The sequence below is a fragment of the Myripristis murdjan genome, chromosome 13, assembly GCF_902150065.1.
Source record: "Myripristis murdjan chromosome 13, fMyrMur1.1, whole genome shotgun sequence".
In the NCBI taxonomy this organism is placed as follows: Eukaryota; Metazoa; Chordata; class Actinopteri; order Holocentriformes; family Holocentridae; genus Myripristis; species Myripristis murdjan.
In genome coordinates, this window is record NC_043992.1 from 36,408,507 (window position 1) to 36,431,226 (window position 22,720).

Genomic DNA, 22,720 nt, shown 5'->3' on the forward strand with positions numbered 1-22,720 from the left:
TGAGGTATATACAAGATACATATAGTTTACAACGTTTTTACTGAAAGGTTACGCCACATTTTACTTGATGGGGAAATGGATAAATAAGCATAGGCCTATTATATATCACGTATGTCAGTGTGGCGCTCATCTTAGTCATATCTGGCAAATCTGTGTAAATGTATGTTTGGCTGTAAAGAGTAATACCTTGAAATGCCCACAAGATGTCAACACACTCCATAGCTGGCCATATACATCACTTTCTGGTAACTAGGACATGTTTGGACTCCTATCTCGACATAGCACAACTCTCCTCTAATTACTTTTCTGTCAAAGTAATATTTTTCCTTCTGTTCTGTTACTTCCAGGAGCGTCGGGATGTTTTTTTTTTCTCCTCAGAGCTTATTTAGCTTACTACAGGTGAGATTACCAGTACTTACTGGATCCAATGCCTAACCACAATAATGTAAAATCCAGTTTATAGAGTGATGTGTGAGACTGTATTGAGACATGCGCCGTCTTTCACACCTTCCAAAGCCTTTCCAGGTACACACACTTCTCTTCTTAGAACTTACACTTCCTATAATTTATTTTTATCAGTTCGTAGAACTCCCTTTTCTAGACTTTACTTGTAGTTGATTGATGGATTAGTGGACTTATCCTGTCACAGTTTCGTTCATAAGAGCTTTGAGCTTGTGTGATCTATGAAGACAAATGAAATGAAGACAGATCTGCGACTATTTGCTTTTATAGGTTTCTATAAAATGTTGTAAACAGTTGTTTTTATGTGTATTGTATATGATGATGGTGATGATTACTATATGTTGTTGTTGTTGTTGTTGTTGTTACACTTACAAGGGGACTTAGTGTATCGAATTACTTTTTTGAATTTCAGAAATAAAATTCATTACCAATGAAACATAATAACTATAATGACAATGCTTTTCTTATAGCCGCCTCTAAATGCCAGATACAGATTGTATTATCCCAAATCAGTGTTTACGTCTGTGCTCCAGTAGTCATAATGATGTGGCTTGGACAATAAATGGTAGAAAAGTTTATTTCCTCCGGATGGAAATATTCCCACCACTTGTTTTTTTTTTTTTTTTTTTTAACCATCATAAAAACAGATGATATTAACGCTGTTTGTGTTGAGTTATTTTGGTGTTTGACGATGACAAAGGATACAACCAGCAGTTTTAGAGGCAGTAATGAATCCTATGTTCTCTCAGCAGATAGTTATAGGCTACAAATCTTCACATCGGGTTGTTTTTAATGAGTTAAAGGCAAATTGAAATGATGAAATGAAATGATAGTCGACTTTACTTTTCTGAGTTACGAACCAAACACTGGCGGTGGCAAAACGTCCCAAGTTGTTTTGAATTTTTTTCTCCACACAAGATGTTTACTAGGTGAAAGAATCAAAGCGGGGACCATTTTTTTTTTACATCCCACACTTTACATGTCTGTCATTGGCGCTTTTGTAGTGTCAATCACCCATGGGCGGTATCAGCTGACAAATGATAGTTCCAGTAAGTCCTCTCACGCTGTACAACACAGAGTCAACAGGCTGTAGAGAGAACGGGCGGACTAACACCACGACTGGATAACAACAAAACAAACTGCACTTAAGACTCAAACTTTTTTTTTTTTTTAATGACAGGCCTTTCCACAAACAAATCTTTTCGTCATTTCTGATTTTTGTGCCGGCTTGGGATGTGACTTTCAATGTAGAGTTGCGCCCGGCGGAGTATTTTTCCTGAGCAGAATCATCTTGTGTTCGCTTACAGTTTCACACGCGAAGTTGCTACTTTCTGGCGACCCGTTTCTTACATTACATGACATTGTAACACCCAGCTCCGTCACCCCTCGACCATGGCGGAAGCGGCTCAGCCACACTTGGTGGAAATCGACCCGGATTTTGAACCCCTGTCGCGGCCCCGGTCGTGCACTTGGCCCCTGCCCCGGCCGGAGTTCATCAACCCGGGCGACTCCAACACATCCTCGCCGGTCCCTTCAGTGAAGCAGGAGCCCGCCGGTAACAATGAGTTCCTCAACAACCTCAGCTTGCTGGAGGAGACCGAAGACTTCCCGGAGCAGAAGCCTCTCATCTTGTGCAGTGATTTCCAGTGTCAGGAGAACTGCGTCCACCAGCAACCTCCACAGCAGCAACATCAGCAGCAGCAACAACAACAACAACAACATCAGCAGCAGCAGCCTCAGCAGCACCCAAGCCCGCAACTCCCGCATCAGCAGCAGCAGCAGCAGCAGCAGCAGCAGCAGGTGCCTCTGCTCTCCTCCCCGGTCGGCTCCTCGTCGTCGGCGGCCGCGGCTGCCGCTGCCGCCGCTGCCCAGAGGAAGAGCAGCTCCTCCCGGCGAAACGCATGGGGGAATATGTCATATGCAGACCTCATAACCAAAGCTATCGAAAGCTCTCCGGAGAACCGCCTCACCTTGTCCCAGATTTATGACTGGATGGTGAAGAGTGTGCCTTATTTCAAGGACAAAGGAGACAGTAATAGCTCTGCTGGGTGGAAGGTAAGTTTCTCTTGGTCCTTTCCATCCCACCACCAACACGTTTGAAATGCATAGTGTGTGTGTGTGTGTGTGTGTGTGTGTGTGTGTGTGTGTGTGTGTGTGTGTGTGTGTGTGTGTGTGTGTGTGTGCGCGCGTGTGCGTGTGTGTTTCAGGGGAGAATGAGAAGGGGAAGGGGGGGTGGGGGGGTTGCACACAGCATGAATGACACTTTATGTCCATTTTATGGTGTTGATGCTTAATGAACCAGTTGCTTTTGACAGGTAATTGGTTGGGATCCTGTTGCTTCTCCCATTAAAACAGACCCACATCTGACTGCTAGACAACAAGCATATTTATACATGAATGAGCCCACACTTTTGCCCATTTCCTATTCCATTAACATGAAGTCACAGTAATGTTCCAGTAGGGAGTTTTGCTGTTTGTCAGACTTGATAGTGAGTTTGTCGTGCCCTCGTCTTGCTCTCTGCAATGGTACACCTTCTGTGCCTGCCGTACTTTTGTGAGGATATTTGCCTGTAGCATGCTTCCTTTTTCATGAGGGTTTCCACTTTGACAAAAGACCATGTGTGGTGAGTTAGTGACTGTTCCCTTGTTTATTGTGCGCTTCATTCATGGTGTTGTGAAACGGTCTCTCTTCATTGTTACCCACTCAGTTCATGGCAATTCAGTAAACTGACCAATTACTACCGTGACCTTAGACTGTCATCTGACTTGTGCCTGCAGTATGTGTTTGATATGCGAGTCTGCTGACTCAACAGGGTATTTTCCCCCCTCTGCCTTATTGCTTCCCTCAATGTGCTGTTCATAACGCTGTGTGTTCCAGCTGGATGTGATCGAGACAGCTGTAATCTCCCCTCTGTTATTTCAAACACTACATAGTATTAGATTTGGGTAATGATCACAGTTTTCCACAACTGAGTGTCTGCCTTGAATGAGACAGTGGTTGTGCTTCCCATGTGCTAAGAAACTAGTTAGATACCAGAAGCATTCATGTGTCCTGGACGCGGTCCAAAACATTACACAAGAGGAGACTTGAAATTTCTGATGTGGTGTGACAAGCCCTCCCACTGAACGCTATTGAAGGGCGTTAACCTCGCTTTGGAAACACATAGTTTCAGTTGTGTCTGGCAAAAAAAATTGATGACAGTCCACTCTCCCTGCAGGGAATCATATTCAGACTGCAGTCACATAGTGAGAGATTTATTATGGCATCCCTCTGGTGCTGGCTCTTTGCGTCGCCTATTAAAAACGCAGTTGTTGGGTTTAACTCAGGATAGCATCCCTTTGGCAGAGCAGGCTCTTGTGTTTGGGTCATGTGGTGTTGTGACACACTCACGGCAATCAAAAACACCAATGTGATTTAGGCGTACAGTCGATAGTCACAAAAATAGCTTAATCACAACTTTCATGTCGCTCAAAATAGTTCCTTTATTAGCAATTATTCACCCAGGGCGACTGAGCACACATGCGCTTTCTCAGCAACGCCCTGTTTCATATTCATATATTTGACCTCAGTGTTTACAAAAAGCACAAAACTCGTGTTTAGCTATCACACGTAGTCCTGTCAGTCAAACAAAGTTGAGAGTGGAAAAATCCCTCCAGTCTTGTGAAATGAGCACTGTAAACACAGCTCGTAGTGGGAAAACGTGTTTTTAGCCAACTGTGCTTTGCGCCTTTAAAGACAACACCAAGGTTTTCTTTGTCATTGGTTAAAGTCCTCATCATATTTATACTTTACATTATCCATATAGACTTTTTCCCATTATGTATGGCTTTGTTATCATTTTGTGGCAGCGTCCTATTTAACTGAAATTTTACTTTCTGATGACAAAATAAATAACAGTCACTCACAAAACAGATTTGGAGTTAAACTGCAATGTTTCTAATGTAAATAGCGTGTATGGAGTGAAGTTTGACCCTATGCATTGGTCCTGTTACACTCATTGATTTAAATACAGCTTATTCAAGAACCTGCTGCCCATTATCGACTTGCATGAAAAGGATGAGGATTTAGCTTTCCAGCAGACGGTGAGAACAACTTCAATTCTCAGTAACTCTGGTTTAAAACTGAGGAGGATGCCTTTCGTCGGAAATTTAAAATGAGGTCAAATGAATGAGGTCTACCGGCAGTTTGAGGCAAGACAACTCTGAATGAAACACCTCCGAATACATGGGTAATGGCCAATGTGGGCCTGAAGTCGTGCGAAAACTATCAAGAAAAGTCACACGGGTAGAAATTCTAGACGTTTTAGCAGCTTGGCTCGGCCACATGAATGTCAGCAGTAGTAACTCCCCCTCGATGGCCAGTAAACAGAGCTTTGGTCACCGTCTTACATTGGTTACAGTGTAATTATGTAATTATTATATAGCAACGAATAGTTAAGACAGAGGCTTGGGAGTTAAGCTGTCATCTGCCCTATTTTAATATGAAACTAGCCACATTCTCTCCATCGGTAGATCATTTACTTTCTGGGTAGCAGATAAAATCAAAGCCGTGGTCAGTAATGCTGAGAAAGATTGTAGTAAGATCTTTCTTTCTGCTGCGTGTCAGATGCTTATCTTTACTGAAACACCTAAGCAAACCGTCAACTCTCTCAGCATCAGTCCATCTGCCTGCGGTAGGCGTCCGCTCAGCAGTAGTTGTGTGTGAGTGGCAGTCCAGGCTGCCTCGGAGAAGGAGCACTCAGCCACCGCATGGACCTGCTGCCCGCCCTGCCATGTCGGGGGTGTGGATTGAGTAATTCTGCGGGAAAGCAAAGTACCATTCACTGCTCATGGCCGAGTTATTCATAGAGCTTCCCTCGGCTCCACTCAGGGGGGGCTATCACACATTGTCTCTGCAGAGCTGGCCTGCTCATAAGCCGGGACGAGTGCTGGAGAGGAGCTGAGGAGGAGGCTCGTGTGGTCCAGATGACAGTGTGAGTGATGGCTGTGCAGCGGGCCATGTGCTTTTTTTTCTGTTGTGCTGTTTCTTCTCTGATGGCAAATGATGCAGATTGAATTTCCACATGGTTTTATATCAGTGTTTAAATCCTCACCGCACATTTCAACAGCAGATTATTTTGAGTGCACACGGCATATCAGGTGGAATAAATAAGCCTGGTTTTAGTGTGAAATTAGCACATTTCCTTTGAAATATTGTTGGTGTTTCCACATACATGCAGACATGCACGAGCCTTGTTTTTTCGTCTGCCTCCGCTGAGGTGACATGACTGATTGGAAATATGAGAGTATGTAAATTTCATGGTAGACCTCATTCAAAAGACATCGGCCTTGCAAAGTGACACTAGACATTTTAACTGAGGCACTCAAATGGTGCAACATCAGATTTCAACTCTGCGAGCGCACAAACAGCGTTGATATCGAGTACATGTTGTGTGGTTTGTGGAAGTAGGCCTCTTGGTTAAAGCCCAACTGGGAGTTCTGTCAAATTCAAATCCAAACGTGCGGTGACTCCTTTTGTGCCGTAAGACAGACACAACTGAGATCATAACGATGTAACTGAGATTAGCGCGGCATAAATGAATTCCCACCGACCATTCTGCGCCTCCTCGTAGGCGTAAATGACTGTTCACCACTATGAAATCAGTCACGATTCACTTTGGGCTAAATCCCTCTGAAGTCACTTAGATGTCTCTGTCCACATGACTGTCCCAAGATGACCAGCCGCTGTGAAAGTGGATAGGCTCAAGCATGTAAAGTTCTCATTAAGCTATTAAGGCTGTCTCGTCGGTAATCGGTTTTAAGCCTGGCCAGTTTCACAGCACTCCTGATCCTCAACAGTTCGTCGTGTTTGCGGTGAGTCATGACATCCTCCACACTTCTCGGGCCGTCTGCGGCGGTGTGAATTTCGAGGACAGTTGTGCCAGGTGGGACCGGCACGGAGAAAGCTCTCCAAGCGGACTGGACACTGGCCCTGGCAGCAGGCGGCATCCAACAGGAAGGAGAACAGATGGCACAAATTATGTAGCACCAAAAAACCCTCTATTGCAGCACTGATTATTTACTTACTTCCAATATATCCCTTTGCCTCGCAGTCTGCGCTTACTGCGGCTTTTAAAATTCAGCGAGATTCGGCTCTCGAGTGAATCAGTCGCTCCTGCTGGCCCAGGCTTTCCCATGATTTCATTTGTAACATGTTATTCACTCATACAGTTCACGATGCACAGTTAATAGGCACAAAACACACGAGCACACACTCATACGGCGCAACAGAGAGGACGTGCACACTCAGAGTCACATACCTGCCAAATTTCTGTTCTTTTTTGTACTTCTCTACTATAATATACGTCAGCTCAGAATAAATATTTGATTTCAGCCGGTGGAGCTGGACGGCTCAGGTGCTCTTTGATGTCAGGACGGGGGATCAATCCGGTCGTAGGTGCTCTCTGGACGCCGTGCTCTCTTGACCTGACATTCCTTAGCCTACGCTGGTAAACACTCCCACGGATCTCAAAACAAACAGCGCCGGAGCAGACAAACACGTGGGGTCGAGCAGATTGTACAGCGAGCGACACGCAGGTCGTTACCATGTAAATGCACCCGCTGACTCCCAGGCCCCTCTTGGTGTTACAGTAAACACCGCAGGTATCGAGAGGAGAAGCGGAGAAAAGTTTACTGTAGATGACCCATTTTAAGTCGTGCATCAGAGCGGGGGCCTGACTAACACCCGAATGGTGGGGGGGGGCACAAATTTTTTGGTTGGGGGAAACTAGATCTTATTCTTTATTTTTTTAGATCTTATTCTTTTTTTTTTTTTATTAGATCTTATTCTTTATTTTTTTAGATCTTATTCTTTATTTTTTTTATTAGATCTTATTCTTTATTTTTTTTAGATCTTATTCTTTATTTTTTTATTAGATCTTATTCTTTATTTTTTTAGATCTTATTCTTTATTTTTTTATTAGATCTTATTCTTTATTTTTTTAGATCTTATTCTTTATTTTTTTTATTAGATCTTATTCTTTATTTTTTTAGATCTTATTCTTTATTTTTTTATTAGATCTTATTCTTTATTTTTTTTAGATCTTATTCTTTATTTATTTATTTATTTATTTTTTATCTTTTTTTTTATTGACTTATTTAATCTGTAATCTGTGGATACTGCTGAAAAACTGCGAATTTCCTGCGGGATGAATAAAGTATCTATCCATCTATCTATCTATCTATCTAAACTTGGGAGTCCACCACCAGAAAATGTTTCACTTTTTAAAATAAATTTCCTGCATTTCAGGGTGGGCCAGCTGAAATCTGATATACCTACATGTGTTGATTATTATGATCAGCTCAAGACGGATTTTATTGTTCTATTGCTGAAATCTGCAAAGCTTATCTTCCTGTCTGAAAAGGCTTCATTGTGTCACAGGGGGTGTTCAGCCCAGCCCCGCGGGACCCCCAGACACCCCACATATCTGTTCCATTATACGGCTCGCATGTCTGACTCACTTGGTCGGGGCCTGGCGGAGTGCTTGATTAATTAAGGCGTGCTCGCACAAGAGCTCAACAAGTATGTGGGATTTGTGTGGGTCCTGGAGGTCTGGCCTGAAAGCCCCTGTCTCGTTACGCACGGCGTCTCACGGTGCATATTCATATGTGTGTTTAATACTGAGGGAGCAATGTGACAACTCTTTAAAAAAACAAACAAAAAAAAAACGGTGGGACAAAATAGCAATTTTTAAAAGTGGAGGTGATCGACACTGAGAAAGAGAATGGAGTTGTTTGCATTGAGCGCATATTACAGAGTGTGTGTGTGACTCACCGGGGGCCGCCTGACAGGCTTCAAGGTTTCTGCTCTGCTTTTTTTTTTTTTTTCACTCGGTTTGTATGTGTGCTAGTAGGGCAGGGTATTGGATAGAAGAACAGCAGTCCTCCTGTGTCTCCTGGATCGACCCCCCCGCCCGCACCTCCCTGCCAGCCCCCCGAGGCAGCCGGGAAGAGTCCAACGCTGGCACGGCCCCAAGACATGAGGGGCAGCTGTGTTTCTCAGGCGGAGCGCTGGAGGAGCCCTCCTCACCCTCCTCCTCCTCCTCCCCCATTTCCTGCCTGCCTGCCTCTCCGTCGCTGGTTTTCTGCCTCTGCCTCTGCACAGACCGGGACACACTGTTTTGGAGAGTTACTATCCCTCACACCACCCCCCTTGCACACACACACACACACACACACAACCCCGTCAATTCCCTCAGGAGCAAACCACTTGCTGTCTTCAGAGAAAAAGCGATGGAGAGAGAGAGAGGGAGGGAGAGAGAGGGAGAGAAAGCAACAACAGGCAGCCAAGACCCGGAACGCTCCAAGTTCAGGCTGGGTGACACTTATTAAGAGTTGCATAACGAGACATTTACCGGAATCAGGGAGCCGCAGGCCAAAGTCTGGTGCCACTGGTTAGTCAGCGGAACTGTGAGGCACTGTGCTGGAGATATGTGGGACGCCGGTCTCCTGTGTATGCACATAACCTGGGCCTCATAATTAAAGCCCTGCTGCTGGCAGATGTACAGACACGATGGCAGACAGACAGACAAGCCGACACAGGGCACATTCCAGCACGGGCTTTTATATCTTTTTTTTTTTTTTTTTTTTTTTTTTTTTATTGTGGCATGATATTCTTCCTTTCTTTCTCCCCGCCTGATTTTAATCCTGTATCTTCTTACAACTCGTCCCCCCGCCCGCCCCCTTTCTCTTTTCATATCGCTTAGTGCTTTTTGATGTGCTGAATCACCATTCCTGGCACACCACAGGTAGCAGTCTTTAAAAAAAAAGCAGCTGCGTGCGCTTGAAGGAGCCTACCTTTTTCTGTTTTGGTATGCTCCTTGTGGTTTAGTGCTGCAAAAAAAAAAAAAAATAATAAAAAAATATGCAGATTTGTGAACAATATTGTCCTGCTCCAAGTGATGTAATATATGCAGGCTGATTTGATTAGGCAAGCGAGTAATACTAGTAGCCCAACGGATGATTTCACAACCCCCTTGTTTTTCCTCCTGTCCTGCTTGCCTCCACGTTTGTTTACCTCTCAGCGCCGCGGCGAGCGAGTGACGGTGAGGGAGGGCTGGCCTCTTTCTCTTTTTTCTTCCTCTCTCGCTCTCTGCCAGTCTGACTCCGTCTCTCTCTCTCTCTCTTCTTTCACCCGGTAATATTTTAGAATGCTAATCACTGACGCAAACCTCAACAGATTGGAATTTAAAAAAAAAAAAAAAAAAAGGGAAGACTGAGAGAAAAGCAGGTCAATGTGGTGTGGGGATACCGCTCTCTCTCTCTCTCTCTCTCTCTCTCTCTCTCTCTCTCAACACGTGCGCGTTTTGTTTATCCGGTGGCTCCAGCCATTCCGATACGACCGAGTCACATTCCTTTATCGAACCTGAGGCAAATATCAACAAATTGTCCCACGTGCCGGCGGAGTCTGGGTCACCGCTTTGACAGCACGTCCAAAATGGGCAGCAAAATAGGGGCTTGCCATGTGTGTGTGTGTGTGTGTGTTCTGTGTGTTAGAGGCTTAGAGTTCAAAGACAAGTTCAAACACCAAGATTCGGTCGGGTCTGTTGTAAATCAGTAGCCAGTGACTGTGAGACCAAGATAATGATTTTCGAATTCGGCAGCGTCCCGAAACCTCTGTAAAATACGTTAATGTGATGTAATCTACCGTTTTAAAGGGGCAATAAGTGAAGTTTTACTGCCCCACGAACCAAACAGTCATATGAGAGTCCACCGTCAGGGGCGGGCCGGCTTGTTTATCAGCGTGTCGATCAATACCGGTGGCTGTGTCAGAGACTTGTTGATGCTGCTGAGGTTAAAAAGGGTCGCGGATTACTTGGTTCCTCTTTAACCTTTGTGAGTGTTTGCGTCCACCTGTCTTGACGTCCTAAAATTCACTCCTGTCCGTTTGTTTGCTGGCCACAGACCAGGGGACATGTTGTTATATCCTCATCATCCCTCGCTCAGAAGGTATAAGTGATAGGAGCAAAAAAAAACAACAAAAAAAAAAAAGCGTTTTCATTTAAGAGCGGCAGACTATTTCCTCCCCTCTTTTTCTTTCTGTTTTTGACATTGCTTTCTTCGGTTTACTGGAAAAAAGCAGAGCGCTGACATCCAGGGCCACGGTCAGGTAAACAATGATTTCGAGGCAGTCAGGCTGCAGTGAGTCACAATGTTGTTGTGTTTTTCGGAGTGCAGGCTTGGTAGTAGCGGGGACCGGATCACGTGACGGACTCTTTTGGCATCGGGTCTGCCCAGGCAGGGGCCCGCTGCTCGCCCGGTGCAGTTTGTTGTACAGAATATGCTGCTGCTGTGTGGTGTCGCCTATCACATGGACTCTGACAATGGGTTTCTATGGACATTTGCCATCACAACTTCTGGTCAGCATAATCACAGGGAAAACACGTCGGAAAAAAAAATCACGGGGGGGGGGTTGCTGCATGACCTCAGCTGTGTTTTTACGGCGTCAGAAGAGGAAGTTTTTTTTTTGTTATTTCACCTTATAAAGGAGAAGTAAAATGCCTCAACAATTCTTGCACGTGTGAGATTAGGTGTCCCATCTATTTTTCATTGCTAACAATAACAGAAGTGTGTGTGTGTCAGTGTGTGTGTGTGTGTGAGCTGAGTACAGACACACAGGGTGCTGCGTAGAGCAACAGTGTTACGGGACCGCTCTCTGCAGAGGGCCCCAAACCGCAGGCATTACCCAGACCCACATTGTTGTGCAACTCCCGCCCTAAAGCGATTATGCACGGTGCCTGTCAGACTGGCCCAGCATTATGACACAGTCACACATGCATTCAACCTTTTCTATCGCACACAAGCGCCCTCATTCAGGCCCGCGACTCCACTGACAATGGACGTAAATTCGAAACGCGCTTTTTACGGCTCCGTGTCAAGACGACAGGATCCCCCCGTTTCTGTCGTCACGGGAACTCAGTCGCTTGCGTGAGGGCAAAGTGCGTCAAAAAGGTGCAGCATTGGTGTTACAACACTGCATGGAGTTCACGGGCGATGCGTTTATGAGAAATGACTTCACACGTAGAGGAGGAAAGGTGACAAATAGTTAAATTTAGCTTGAGACGTGCCCCTGTGTGCATGTATTGCAAGATACAAGAACAACAACAACAAAAAAAACCTGATTATAGATGAGTGTAATAAGCCCAAACTGTAATTATGGAGGCAGCATCTATGGCAAGTGTTCTCCAAGCAGTGATCTCATCTTTTTCAGTAACTGATAGTTGAGATCTACAAAACTGTACGTCTCTGGAGAGGGTTTCAGCAAGATTGTTCACGTCAGAGCTTCTCACAAGGCACAGGATGCAGCTCATATTTTGGAGGGGGGGGGGATGTGCTGGGGGGGGGCATGGTGTGTGGCATTTAAAAGGTAAACTGGGAGCCATCTGTTTAGTCCAGTTTGGCCTCCCGTGCTGGGGTTCTCCTGCTGGATTCCAAGGACGCAGCGCTGCCAGTCAGGCAGAGGAAAACGTGCAGCCACATGTGGACTCATTTTTCTCTCAATGAATCATTCATGTTATGCAGATGACTGGTTGAATTAGCGATCCACAAGAAAGGTAACCGAGGTGAGGAAAATTGTGTTCACACAGTTTTTTTTTTTTTTTTTTTTTTTTTTTTTTGTGGTGTGAAGAATTCAAATGAAATCCTTATTTCTGTTTAAAAAAAAAAAAAAAAAAAAACAGCACAGTGTTCCATTCAGTTTCATATTCATGTTTCATTCATTTAATGTTTCCTTGGCTTTTACCCAAGATTGAGAAATACAGTGAGAATCTTACGAGCAAAATGAAGGCTTTTACTGTGGTATCCTTCATGGTGTCATGGTATACGGTGGTAGCCATTGCTTATATCATTCGTTTCATAACCGTGGTACCTCTGATGGCAAAAACAGAGACAATATGACTTCTCTGATAAAACACGAGGAATGCACGGTTTCATTAAGTGACTGCAGTAAAAAAAAAAGTGGGATATCTGCCACTGCTACATCTGCACAGTGCATTAGCTGTGATATTTAAGTGCAGGGACGGCGTGAATTATCTGCTCTGCTCAAGCCTTCTATTACCAGTCACTCTCTTCCCCCCCCCCCCGTCCTTTTGAGGCGGTGGAGATGCAAATTTCAAGCCGTCACTGACAGGAAACGGGTGCTTTGAGAGCCGCGCGAGGTATGTGGCACCCTGGTCATGATGTCACCAGGAGCGGAAGTAACACCATCCGTGACACTCGCTTCGGAGGCTTCTTCCTCTTCCAGCGTTTCCTCCGCTTGGTCGTTCTTCCTTTTCGCTCCTCTCACAGCATCCAGACTTATAAAGATTTCTCATGGTGCTTTTTTTTTTGTTTTGTTTTGTTTTTTTGTTTTTTTCAAAGTTCAGTTACTCAGAGAGAAAGTAGATTTAGATGTGCTTATTGCTTACCATAGACACATCCATAGCTTTTTAGAATACAGATGGGGACATACATGTTTTGAGCCTAATGTCACTGAGGTATAATTAAAATTTGAAAATGAGAAGAGCCCAAAAACACATTTGAAGCCTGAGTGTTTTGTTTAATGGAGCCAAACCGGAAGGTCCTGGTGGATCTGTGGGCTAAGGCGTGCAGCAGAATGGCCTGTCATAGGGTCAAAATTGCGACATTTGTCACATGCCGCCGCCTCTCTCCCCACTGTCCTTTCCTGTAACAGAAATATCACAACGATATTCTTAAAAAAAAAAAAAAAAAAGTAGGGCAAAAGTTCGAGTAAGGGTTTGCTTACCCATGACCAAACCCTGTCCTGACCTGCACCGGTGCCAGCTGGGTTTTGGACCCTGCCACGCCCACGCCTTGGTGCCCTGAGTAGGAGCACTCCCCAAAAATGTCACATTTGTCATCGGCTGCCCCGCACAACAATGTGAGCCCTGAGTCACCGTGACCCCAAGGGTGTTTTCACTATTAGTAAGAGACGTTTTTTGAATGCCGGGGATTTCTTTCTCTCCTGTGTATTGTATTGTCAGAGAGCAGTCAACCAACCACTCTTGTACCAACTAGTTTCACATTGTAAGACAGAGTTGCCCATGTTTTTTTTTTTTTTTTTTTTTGCCACAACAGTCATGATTGCGTGTTACGTCAACAGAGCACGTCATGTCATCCCTGTGGCAGCAACAAGGACCGCTTGGCTTTTGACAGACAAAAGCCAAAAGCAAAAAGCAAAGTGTGTCTCTGCAATGCAAAATGTGCAGTGATGGAATTTTATTACATTGTGCCGCTAATAGCACACTCTCAGCGAATCCTGGTCAATACCACAATCATGCAATTTACCGGAACACTTTTGGCAAAGACGTTGGTGAAAAGCACACACTCGTCTGTGCCTTGTCACCGATTTATATCACGGTTCTCTTGAATAGAGTACCACCCCCCCCCCCTCCTCTGAGATAGTAGTACATATTTAGTTTGTGATGTGTAATTTTCCTGTCATTTCCTTTTTATAATGAGTCCATCAGCAACAAAAAACTTTGCAGTAAAAGGTCCATAATGGCTCCGGGACCTCACACAAGGTTTCTGTTGTGATTTCTTTCCCTGAAAAGGGTTTTATGTGGAATAGTGAGTCATACAAAGGTTAGAAATGGCAATCAGGTAAGTGCACTGCATCCCGACGTGCAGGCACACCTGCTCCATGGCAGCTGTGCTAATTATAAGAGAGGTGTATGCCTGACAGAAGGGATTATCACCAGTGAATTTTTTTTTTTTTTTTTTATTGGTAGGAAGAACTCGGTAAATAGTATTAAATATCAACCTCAGTGACTGCCTTGGTTGTCAAGATTCATCATCAGTGTCCATCTTTACTAACTTTAACCTGCAAGAATCTTATTTGGGTGATTCTGGCGACATTTTTGGTGTGGAGCCGTCTTGGCTGTGGTGATTCTGCGCTCTGCATTGTCCAACACTGACATGGTTTTCCTGCAGTGTAAATGAAATTTACATAACCTTAATTCAATAAAAATGTAAATGTTACTTTTAGTAGTAATGTACAGTTGTCCCTCGCTATAACGCGGTTCACCTTTCGCGGCCTGGCAGTTTCGTGGATTTTTTTTAGTGCAATTTTGCCTTTTTTTAAATTTTTTTTTTTACAGTGCATTGTGTTCTGCGTCCTGATTGGCTAAGGGACTGTAGACCATTGTCAATCAATCTCCTACAGTACAGAATGCGTTCATTCTATAACACTGGACTTATTTTTCTACGAAGGTTTGAACTTTGAGAGTTTAAACAAGAGAGAAAAGTGAGAAAATGTTCATGCCTGTCTGAGAAAAGTGTATAAAGTGTGTACTGAGGGGTTTTACAGCCTTAAAACATCTAGAATAATTGTAAAAAATAAAGCTGACTACTTCGTGGATTTCGCCTATTGCGGGTTATTTTTAGAACGTCACTCCTGCGATAAACGAGGGACCGCTGTAAATGCAAATGTATAAACAGCTGGACGGGGATATCGGCTCAATCACTATTGCATCATGTCAGTCGGCACGAGAGAGTAGCAAAATAGAAACTTTCATATATTTTGTGTCATATTTTGCTGCTAATACCTCGAAGTAGAACTGAGTTTAGTCTAAAGTGAGTACTACTCATAGTATTCCAGGAAAATAACAGGTGATTGTAATAAATTAGCAGGTTATTATAATCCACAGGCAACCACTGAGCCATGCGTAAGGTAAAGGAGCGCATTACGCTGTAGATACTACCCACACACCACTTTACGTTACCAATAAAGGAGCTCACATAGAGCTAATTATAGTGAGTAAGAGCTTTACTTAACCACAAACTTTATTTATACAGCCCTTTTAAACAGATTGTTACTAAGCTTTACACTTACTGTCATTAAACAACACAGGAATCACTGGATCATTTAATCGAAGCTGTGAGCCGCCTACTAGCTCTGTCAACCTGAACCTGAATGAAGGTTTATTTTAGGGACCAGAATGGACATCCACCAGTAGTAAACAGCTCCGGGATATCCCCATGTTTGCCAGGTTGAACCGGGGTAACAAGTCTATGCAACCCTCCCCATACACACACACACACACACACACACACACACTCACTCACACCACACAGTCACCCAGCAGTCGTCCACACACTGCATCTTTATCCCGTCCACGGCTGTGTGTAGAGCCCAGCCCAGCCCAGACGCTCGGCTGATCACAGGCAGAAAATATCCCCGCTCCACAGATACCGCTCTGTGCACACTCACAGGCCCACATTGTGTTGCACATAGCAACACATGCACATATTTTACCATGGTGAGCTTAGCCGGCACAACTCGGGCCCTGTCTGTGCACAGGAGTTTGCGTGGCGCTTGAACGGTGACAAGAAGCGAGCGAGCGAGCACGAGAGAGAGAGAGAGAGAGAGAGAGAGAGAGAGCTCAACACGCAATCACTGTGCTGTAATTGCTGTTGCATGGTGGCAGTTTGCCTCAGGTACATTATAGTCAGCCTCTGTCTGATACAGAGGTAACACACCTTTGGAGGTCAACTGATTGCATTGGGCCGCTTCAAAAAATTAAAAAAAAAAAAAAAAACTAGAAAAAATGGCTAATTTCTGTGTTTTAATTAATTTCACCCATGATACACTTGTTAATCTTCACTGTCTTACTTTTAACACATCTGATTTGACAACTAGTGTACATCTAGTTGAGACATTAGTGTTAATATTAACATCGGTTGCATTGTAAAATATGCCGCTGGCTGTTTTGGCTCGCTAAAAATGTCAAACAGCTGTATGTTCATGTTAACTGCACTGACTCAGGCTGAGGGCTTAAGACGTTTTCCTGTGTCACAGCGACTTTAATTGGAAACACCTGACTGGACCATTCGTCTTTACCCACAGCTTTGCAGAACTGACCCGCAAGCTCTCCATCACAGGGCTTTTTCAAGTATCTCTGGGTGTTGTGCTGCATATTTTGTTATTTGTGTACGGCCACTCGATCTCTCCGGCATCATCAGATTTGGCACCAAACCAGGTATCGCGGCCGGCGACCACATCTTGCATCAACCACACCTGGCGCCACATCTGCAGTGCCTTTATTCCGGCTGATTGTGGGTGGTATGAGATGCTCCTGTTGCTGCTTTTCTATTGCCTTTTGATGACGCTGCATTTTCATGAGTCGGCATAAAGCGCATTAAAAGAAATCCAACGCAACAAACAAAACGACACCGGGGCTTACAGCGTCAGCGCTGTTGTTTTTGAGACGTTTTAAATGCGTGTTCTTCTACATAGAGAACTTTTGGATCGCTGTTATCGGCTTCTCGTCAATTTTGCACCTGCCAGGCTGAGCTATTGTTCATTAAATGACATCGATCGGGGGAAACAAGGAAGTTTGGAAATCCGATGGCCAACTTTTTTCTCTGCTTGTTGACTGTCCACACACGGCCTGCGGCTCCCGTGTTGTTGAGCTGCATCGGAAATGAATGGACGTCCGGTGACTTGTTGATCATGTCGCTCACGATGTGAACGCACGGTCACTCGCTCGCTCACTAATTCAGCAAACTGTTGTTTTGGAGAGCTTAGCCTCGATGCCAGACGTGGCTGCACCAGAGGAAATAGCAGCTAATTTATCACTCTCTCACCGTGTTCTCTTGGTTTGGTGCCTTATCGAGGGCACATCTTGAGAGGGGAATTGTTTATAATGATATACAGTGGAGCTTTATCCTCCATCATACTCTGTTGAAGAAAAAAAAAAAAAAATACCTGCATAAGGGCCCCCTCTTTCCTTTTTCCTCTTGTTTTGCTCAGTCAGACTACACAGTTTTGATTAGGAAGCAGTGGCTCTTGAACCCGCTGTTTCTTCAGCGAGTCCCCCTGCACTGCGCCGAGCAGGGCCTCGCTCTCCGGTGTTTTGCATAGAAACCAGAGGCATCAGTGGGATCAGTATCAGGACCAGCCAGCTCTTCCTGTGCGGATACAATGGAGCAGGAAGTTTGCTAATAGCCCCTCCACTCTGCCACTCTTCTCACACTATCATACTGCAGCGAGAGGTCCTGCAGTGTCACAGGGTATATTCCCCCGCTCACGTACTGTATATGCCCTCACCCTATTTATCATTTATCACCGGTGTGTGTGTGTGTGTGTGGGACCGGTCAGTCTTACCAGTCACCCGGTTCTCGGTCTTCCAAGTTCAGCTGTGTGTTGGGGAGGGGAGGGGTGGGTGGGGGGCGATTGTTTGCACTGCTCTGCTCAGATTCCTTTGCAGAGGATTGTTAAAAGCAGATCCTGCCAAGATGGCGTCATTAAATACATTTGCAGACAGATTTGCCGCTGCATGACTTGGCGTTTCTGACGGCGCTCCCATCAGTGCGCCCCTTTCCCATCCGTAACCTTGCGCTAGTCGTAAAAATTCAGCGCGGGGGCCCGCGACCATTTTGAAGAGAGGTACTTTCCTGGAAGTCAGAGAGAACGCCGCTCCTTCTCATATAACTCTAAAGTGAATTTAGGAGCTTCACACTGGGCGCTCTGTGTCCAGGCCTCCTCGCTCCCTCTGTTTCCCAAATTGAATCATTGGAAGCTGACGTCAGTCGGTGAGAAAGGGTCCCTTTTTTGCTGCAACACGAGTGTGCGATCAGCTGTGGCCGGTACTGTACGTGCGTGATGTCCCAGAGGAGAAACTGAAAAGGACAAGCACAAGGAATAAAGGACAAGGAAGGGGGAGGGACGGAGGAAGAGGGCAGAGACGAGCCTATTCCTGGCTTGTGCCATATCCTAGGGTCAGATTCCATTTTTAATCGGAGACTTTTTTTAAAAACAGAAATCATGGCTAAACAGATTTCTATTTATGTTGCGCTCAACAGTGTCGCGTCTATGCTTTCACGAGCAGTTTAACCTCGGGGCGATGGCGCTGGTGCTGCTCGGTGCTTCGCAGCTTAAAGGACAACAGTCATTTCCTTCTCTCCAGACTGCTTTAATGAAACCGAGGGTGTAAATAATAAAAACCACCCCGAGGTTTTATATTTCCTGCGCGCCGCTTTATTTCCACTGCCATTTATGATCACTGCTGTATTGACTCTGGTAAATAGGTCAGCGATTATCACCGGACAGTTCAATATTGGCTCTGATGATAACCTATCAAACTACAAACATATGAAGTCATCATAGGCCATTCAGAATGTAACCCGTGGATGTGGTAATGCGAATGTGTTTCACTCATGTTATTGTGTTTGTGCATGAGCGTGTGTGTGTGTGTATGAGAGAGAAACGGAGAGAAAGAAACAAAAGGACAAGGGACGATATTCCATATGTTAAGATCAATAAGGCCACACTATAGATCTGTCTAATCAGAATGGGACACAAACACAAAAATTTAGTGAATAAAAATCATGAGTAAAATGGTCTTGCTCTCAAAAACATCAATTTTTCAAGCAGATTATGACGACGAAGACGGAATAAAACACTTTGAATAAAAAAACGAAACTAAAACTAAATTCCCTATCGTGGAGCTTTACAGCGTAGCGAAACAAAAACATCAATCAGGTTTGTGCTCTGCAGTAACTCGGTCAATGTCGTTTGTATTCATGTACCACAAATAAGCTTATGATGCATAAATGGTGACCCTGCCATTTGCCAAATGTGCTTTCTCGCTGATTTTCTTTTCCATGCAGCCGCGCAATCACGCTTCCTCAAATTCCAGCGGCAAATACGAGCTCACCTGTTCACAAATCGGGTTTCGCGTTTCTCAATGCAAGCAAAGCGATAAAGTGTTAAGCCCGTAAACGGCACGACCGAATTGCGACAAAATTAAAATGACACTGATTAGACTAACGCAGTCAGAGCTTTAATTGACTTACAGCAGCTCAGTGAAAATGAAATGACTAACATGTGACTGAAACTATTAGTCGCACTGACAAACGCCTGAGACTAGACTTAATTCTCAAATGTGTCAAAATGAACACCGCATTGCTTTCCCTTTATCTCCAAGCGTATACCGCACTGAAATGATCACCATTATCGATAAAAGAAAAAAAAGACTTTGAAGCTGCAGTGTGTTTGCACTCCGGCACGGCGGTGCAGTGTCTCTTTCCTGCACCTCACAGTGAGTGTTGCCAAGACAGGGATTTCCCAGATAAGGTCTTTGGCCTCTTTAGGGGAGCCATGGTTACATAAGACTAATGACTGAATGATCTATGCCTCAGTGAACTAAGTCACATTTCATGTACATGGCTACCCACATTTAAGTCCAAGCATATCACCTGCAGCAGTTTGCGTTGTATTTCATGCTCCTTTCTGTACTAATATACTCTTTATTCCTGCCTGATAAAGCAAAAACAGTCTGATGTGGATGCTGCTTGATGCAATTTTGGCTCTGCGGGACTCAGAAAAGCCTCTAAGAGCCAACTTATCTGCCGCCACGAAGAGCTGCCTCTCCAGTATAATTACCTCCTCCTGACTCTTGCTGATACCTGCTTTTCTTTCTCTCCCCCTGGATGAAGGTGTTGTCAGTTTTCGCTGCCTCGTCTTTCTTTCGTTCCCCAATCATGTCAGCCCGCCACATTTGCAAGACCTCGCTTTCATGAGGTCTAATGGAATCAGTTGAAATCTGTCTCTTTTGATCACAGCATAAAAAATAATAATAATAATAATAATAATAAAAAAGTGTTTCTGACAAGAAGGTGAAAACCCGTCGCGAGAGTGTCTTTTGCTGACTTCGAGGGAGAGAGTGTGTGTGTGTGTGTGTGTGTGTGTGATCCCAGTTGGTGGTATTCCTCCAGCTCTTGGTGTTACCTGGAGCCCCATGCTGTTGTTAAGGAGGGAGACCTGCTGAGCTGGTGTTAGGCTAATAACAGGTCTACACATTTTCTGCCTTAACCACGCCGCCTCGACTCAGCCCGACTCAGCACAAAGCCCACCGCTCCAGACGTGAGCCAACGAAAGCTTAAGGGCGACTTACGCAGGCGGTGAGAAATACTGCTTAGTAAACGGTGGGGGGACGTGTTTAGGTTGAGCTCATCATCTCGACAAACATGACACAGAAATTAGTTCGTTGTACAAGTGAACGGCTCCTTGGGTTGAAGAAATAGTCAGAATATTACTGGAATTGCAGGAGCTGCGGATTTTTGATAAAGGTAAAACATTTGGCGTGACATTAAAACGACCTCCAAATCAGTCGGAGGTAGAGTAATACAGCTGAAAATTCTTCATAGAGCTTATATTACTCCCTCTAGACTTTAAAAAAACTGAGCCTCAAATCTTTGTTGGCATAAATGTGGACAAGTGGGAAATTTGATTCATATGTTATGGCTTTATTTTGGACAGAAGTCTGTAAGTTAATTTCAGTGATCATTAATGTAAACGTTGCTCCATGTCCATCTGTGTGTCTGTCGGGTCACGGGGCGGTACAATTAAAAACAAGACGAGAAAGGAAGACAGTCGGTTTGGCCTTCTTGGCTGCCAAAAGAATGATTTTGTCAAACTGGAAAATTCACAAACCAAACTGTTTCTCTATAGAAACATGGATATTTGAGTTTTTTGAATCTTCTAGGCTATGGAGCGAATCACAGATACATTAAATGAAGCAGGTGAGGGGGCATATATCATCGTCGCCAGTATTGATGTGATTCAATTTGATTTGATTGACTGAAACTGAGTTAATGCTTATGTCCTGATTTTGAAACTGCATCTACCCCTGTATAAGACAATTTTGACAATGAATTGATTGATTATTTAAGTATGAGCATGCACTGATCCCCCCTTTATGTGGTGTTGTTGTGAATATGTTAATGTTATTTGTTTGTATTTGTCAAGGTCTGGACCTGTGTGTATTGTTGTCATGTATAAATAGTTGAAATATGAATAAAAAAAAAAAAAAGATAAAGGCAAAATGTGTGGCAAAATACCATCATAAATCAAGTATCGTGGTTTTACAGAGATGTCCTGGCCTACAAATTGTATACTATAAATTAAAAAGACCAAACGTTGTAAATAAACTCTCTGTCTCTGTCTAACCCTAACTCTGATTTGCAGTGACACATTTAAAGGAATGCTTCCACTTTTTTGGCAGCGGACCCTTTTTCTTACCTGCCCGGACAGAGACGAGATGTGTGATGCCATTTTCGTCTCTGCACATCCTGTTGTTTGGTTCCTGACGTTAGCGTTTCATGTTAGCTTAGCATAAAGAGTTGAAGTCTATGGGAGTCGTTAGCCTAGCTCCATCAAAGTGAAAAAATAAACCTTTCAGCAACTCCAGAACTATCTTATTCACACAGTGTGTTTGAAACACACATCTTGGGACTGTTAAAATAAAATTAGAGTCATTTTAGGAGAAGTTAGATGGTGGAACTGTAACCGCTGAACGCATTTACCCCTACGTCTATTGCAGCGATCCACGCCCCGCTGAATCCGCTGAGCCAGCACTAATTAACTTCTCCTAAAACACTTTTTTAAATTTTAAGACATGTATTTTAAATCCGCATGCCACACAGTGTAAATAAGACAGCTTCAGAGCGGCAGTAAGGTTTATTTCTTCACTTTGACAGAGCCAGGCTAATGACTCCCATAGACTTCAAGTCTTTATGCTAAGCTAACACAAAACGCTACCCATTGAAACCAAACCACTGGTCGTACAGAGGTGAGAATGGCATCAAACATCTTGTTTCAGTCTGGGTAAGTTGGAAAAAGGGTATTTTTGCCCAAAACATTGGAGTATTACTGTAATAATGCAACATTTCGGTAGTAGACCTTCATGAGACAAAAAGTAGTCTGGTACCAAAACGTCACATTAAATGTATCACTGCAAGTTAGATTATGTGCAAGTTTATTTGCAACTTTTGATCTACTCTTCTTTCTGTTTCGCACTTGTCTCATGAAACATATGTGCAGAATGTTTTTCTGTGCATACGTGAAAAAGACACACAAAAAATAATAATAATAAACACAACAAACAATAACATAGGTTTGGCATAGACTCCAGCAAAAACCACACCATCATATTTTTAATAGTCTTTTCAGTAAAAATGGAAATTGTGATGCAAAAATTAGCATCCCCACTAAAATTGTGAATCATATCGCAATCACACATTGTGTCAAAATAATTGCACTATGATTCTTTTGCCATATTGTTCAGCCTGAACAACTACTGGCATGACTGAAGCCCGGGTTAGGCAAAGTGCAAAGTCTGTTCAGGACAGCACCGTTTAGTTAATGAGTTCAATGGAAATAGTGCAGAGAAACCACATTTTTTTTCTTCTTCACTTTCATCAGTTCCATATCTCTCAT

General features: G+C 44.0%; 1 protein-coding gene across 1 annotated transcript in view; it reads left to right on the forward strand.

Moving 5' to 3' along the window:
- The first annotated feature begins 1,494 nt into the window (after nt 1-1,494).
- Nucleotides 1,495-22,720, forward strand: part of foxo1a (forkhead box O1 a) — a 31,329-nt gene continuing 10,103 nt past the window's right edge. Inside the window, exon 1 of the mRNA XM_030067008.1 lies at nt 1,495-2,517. Within this exon, the coding sequence (XP_029922868.1) occupies nt 1,855-2,517 (663 nt within the window). The 5' untranslated portion in view covers nt 1,495-1,854. The remainder of the gene's footprint in view (nt 2,518-22,720) is intronic.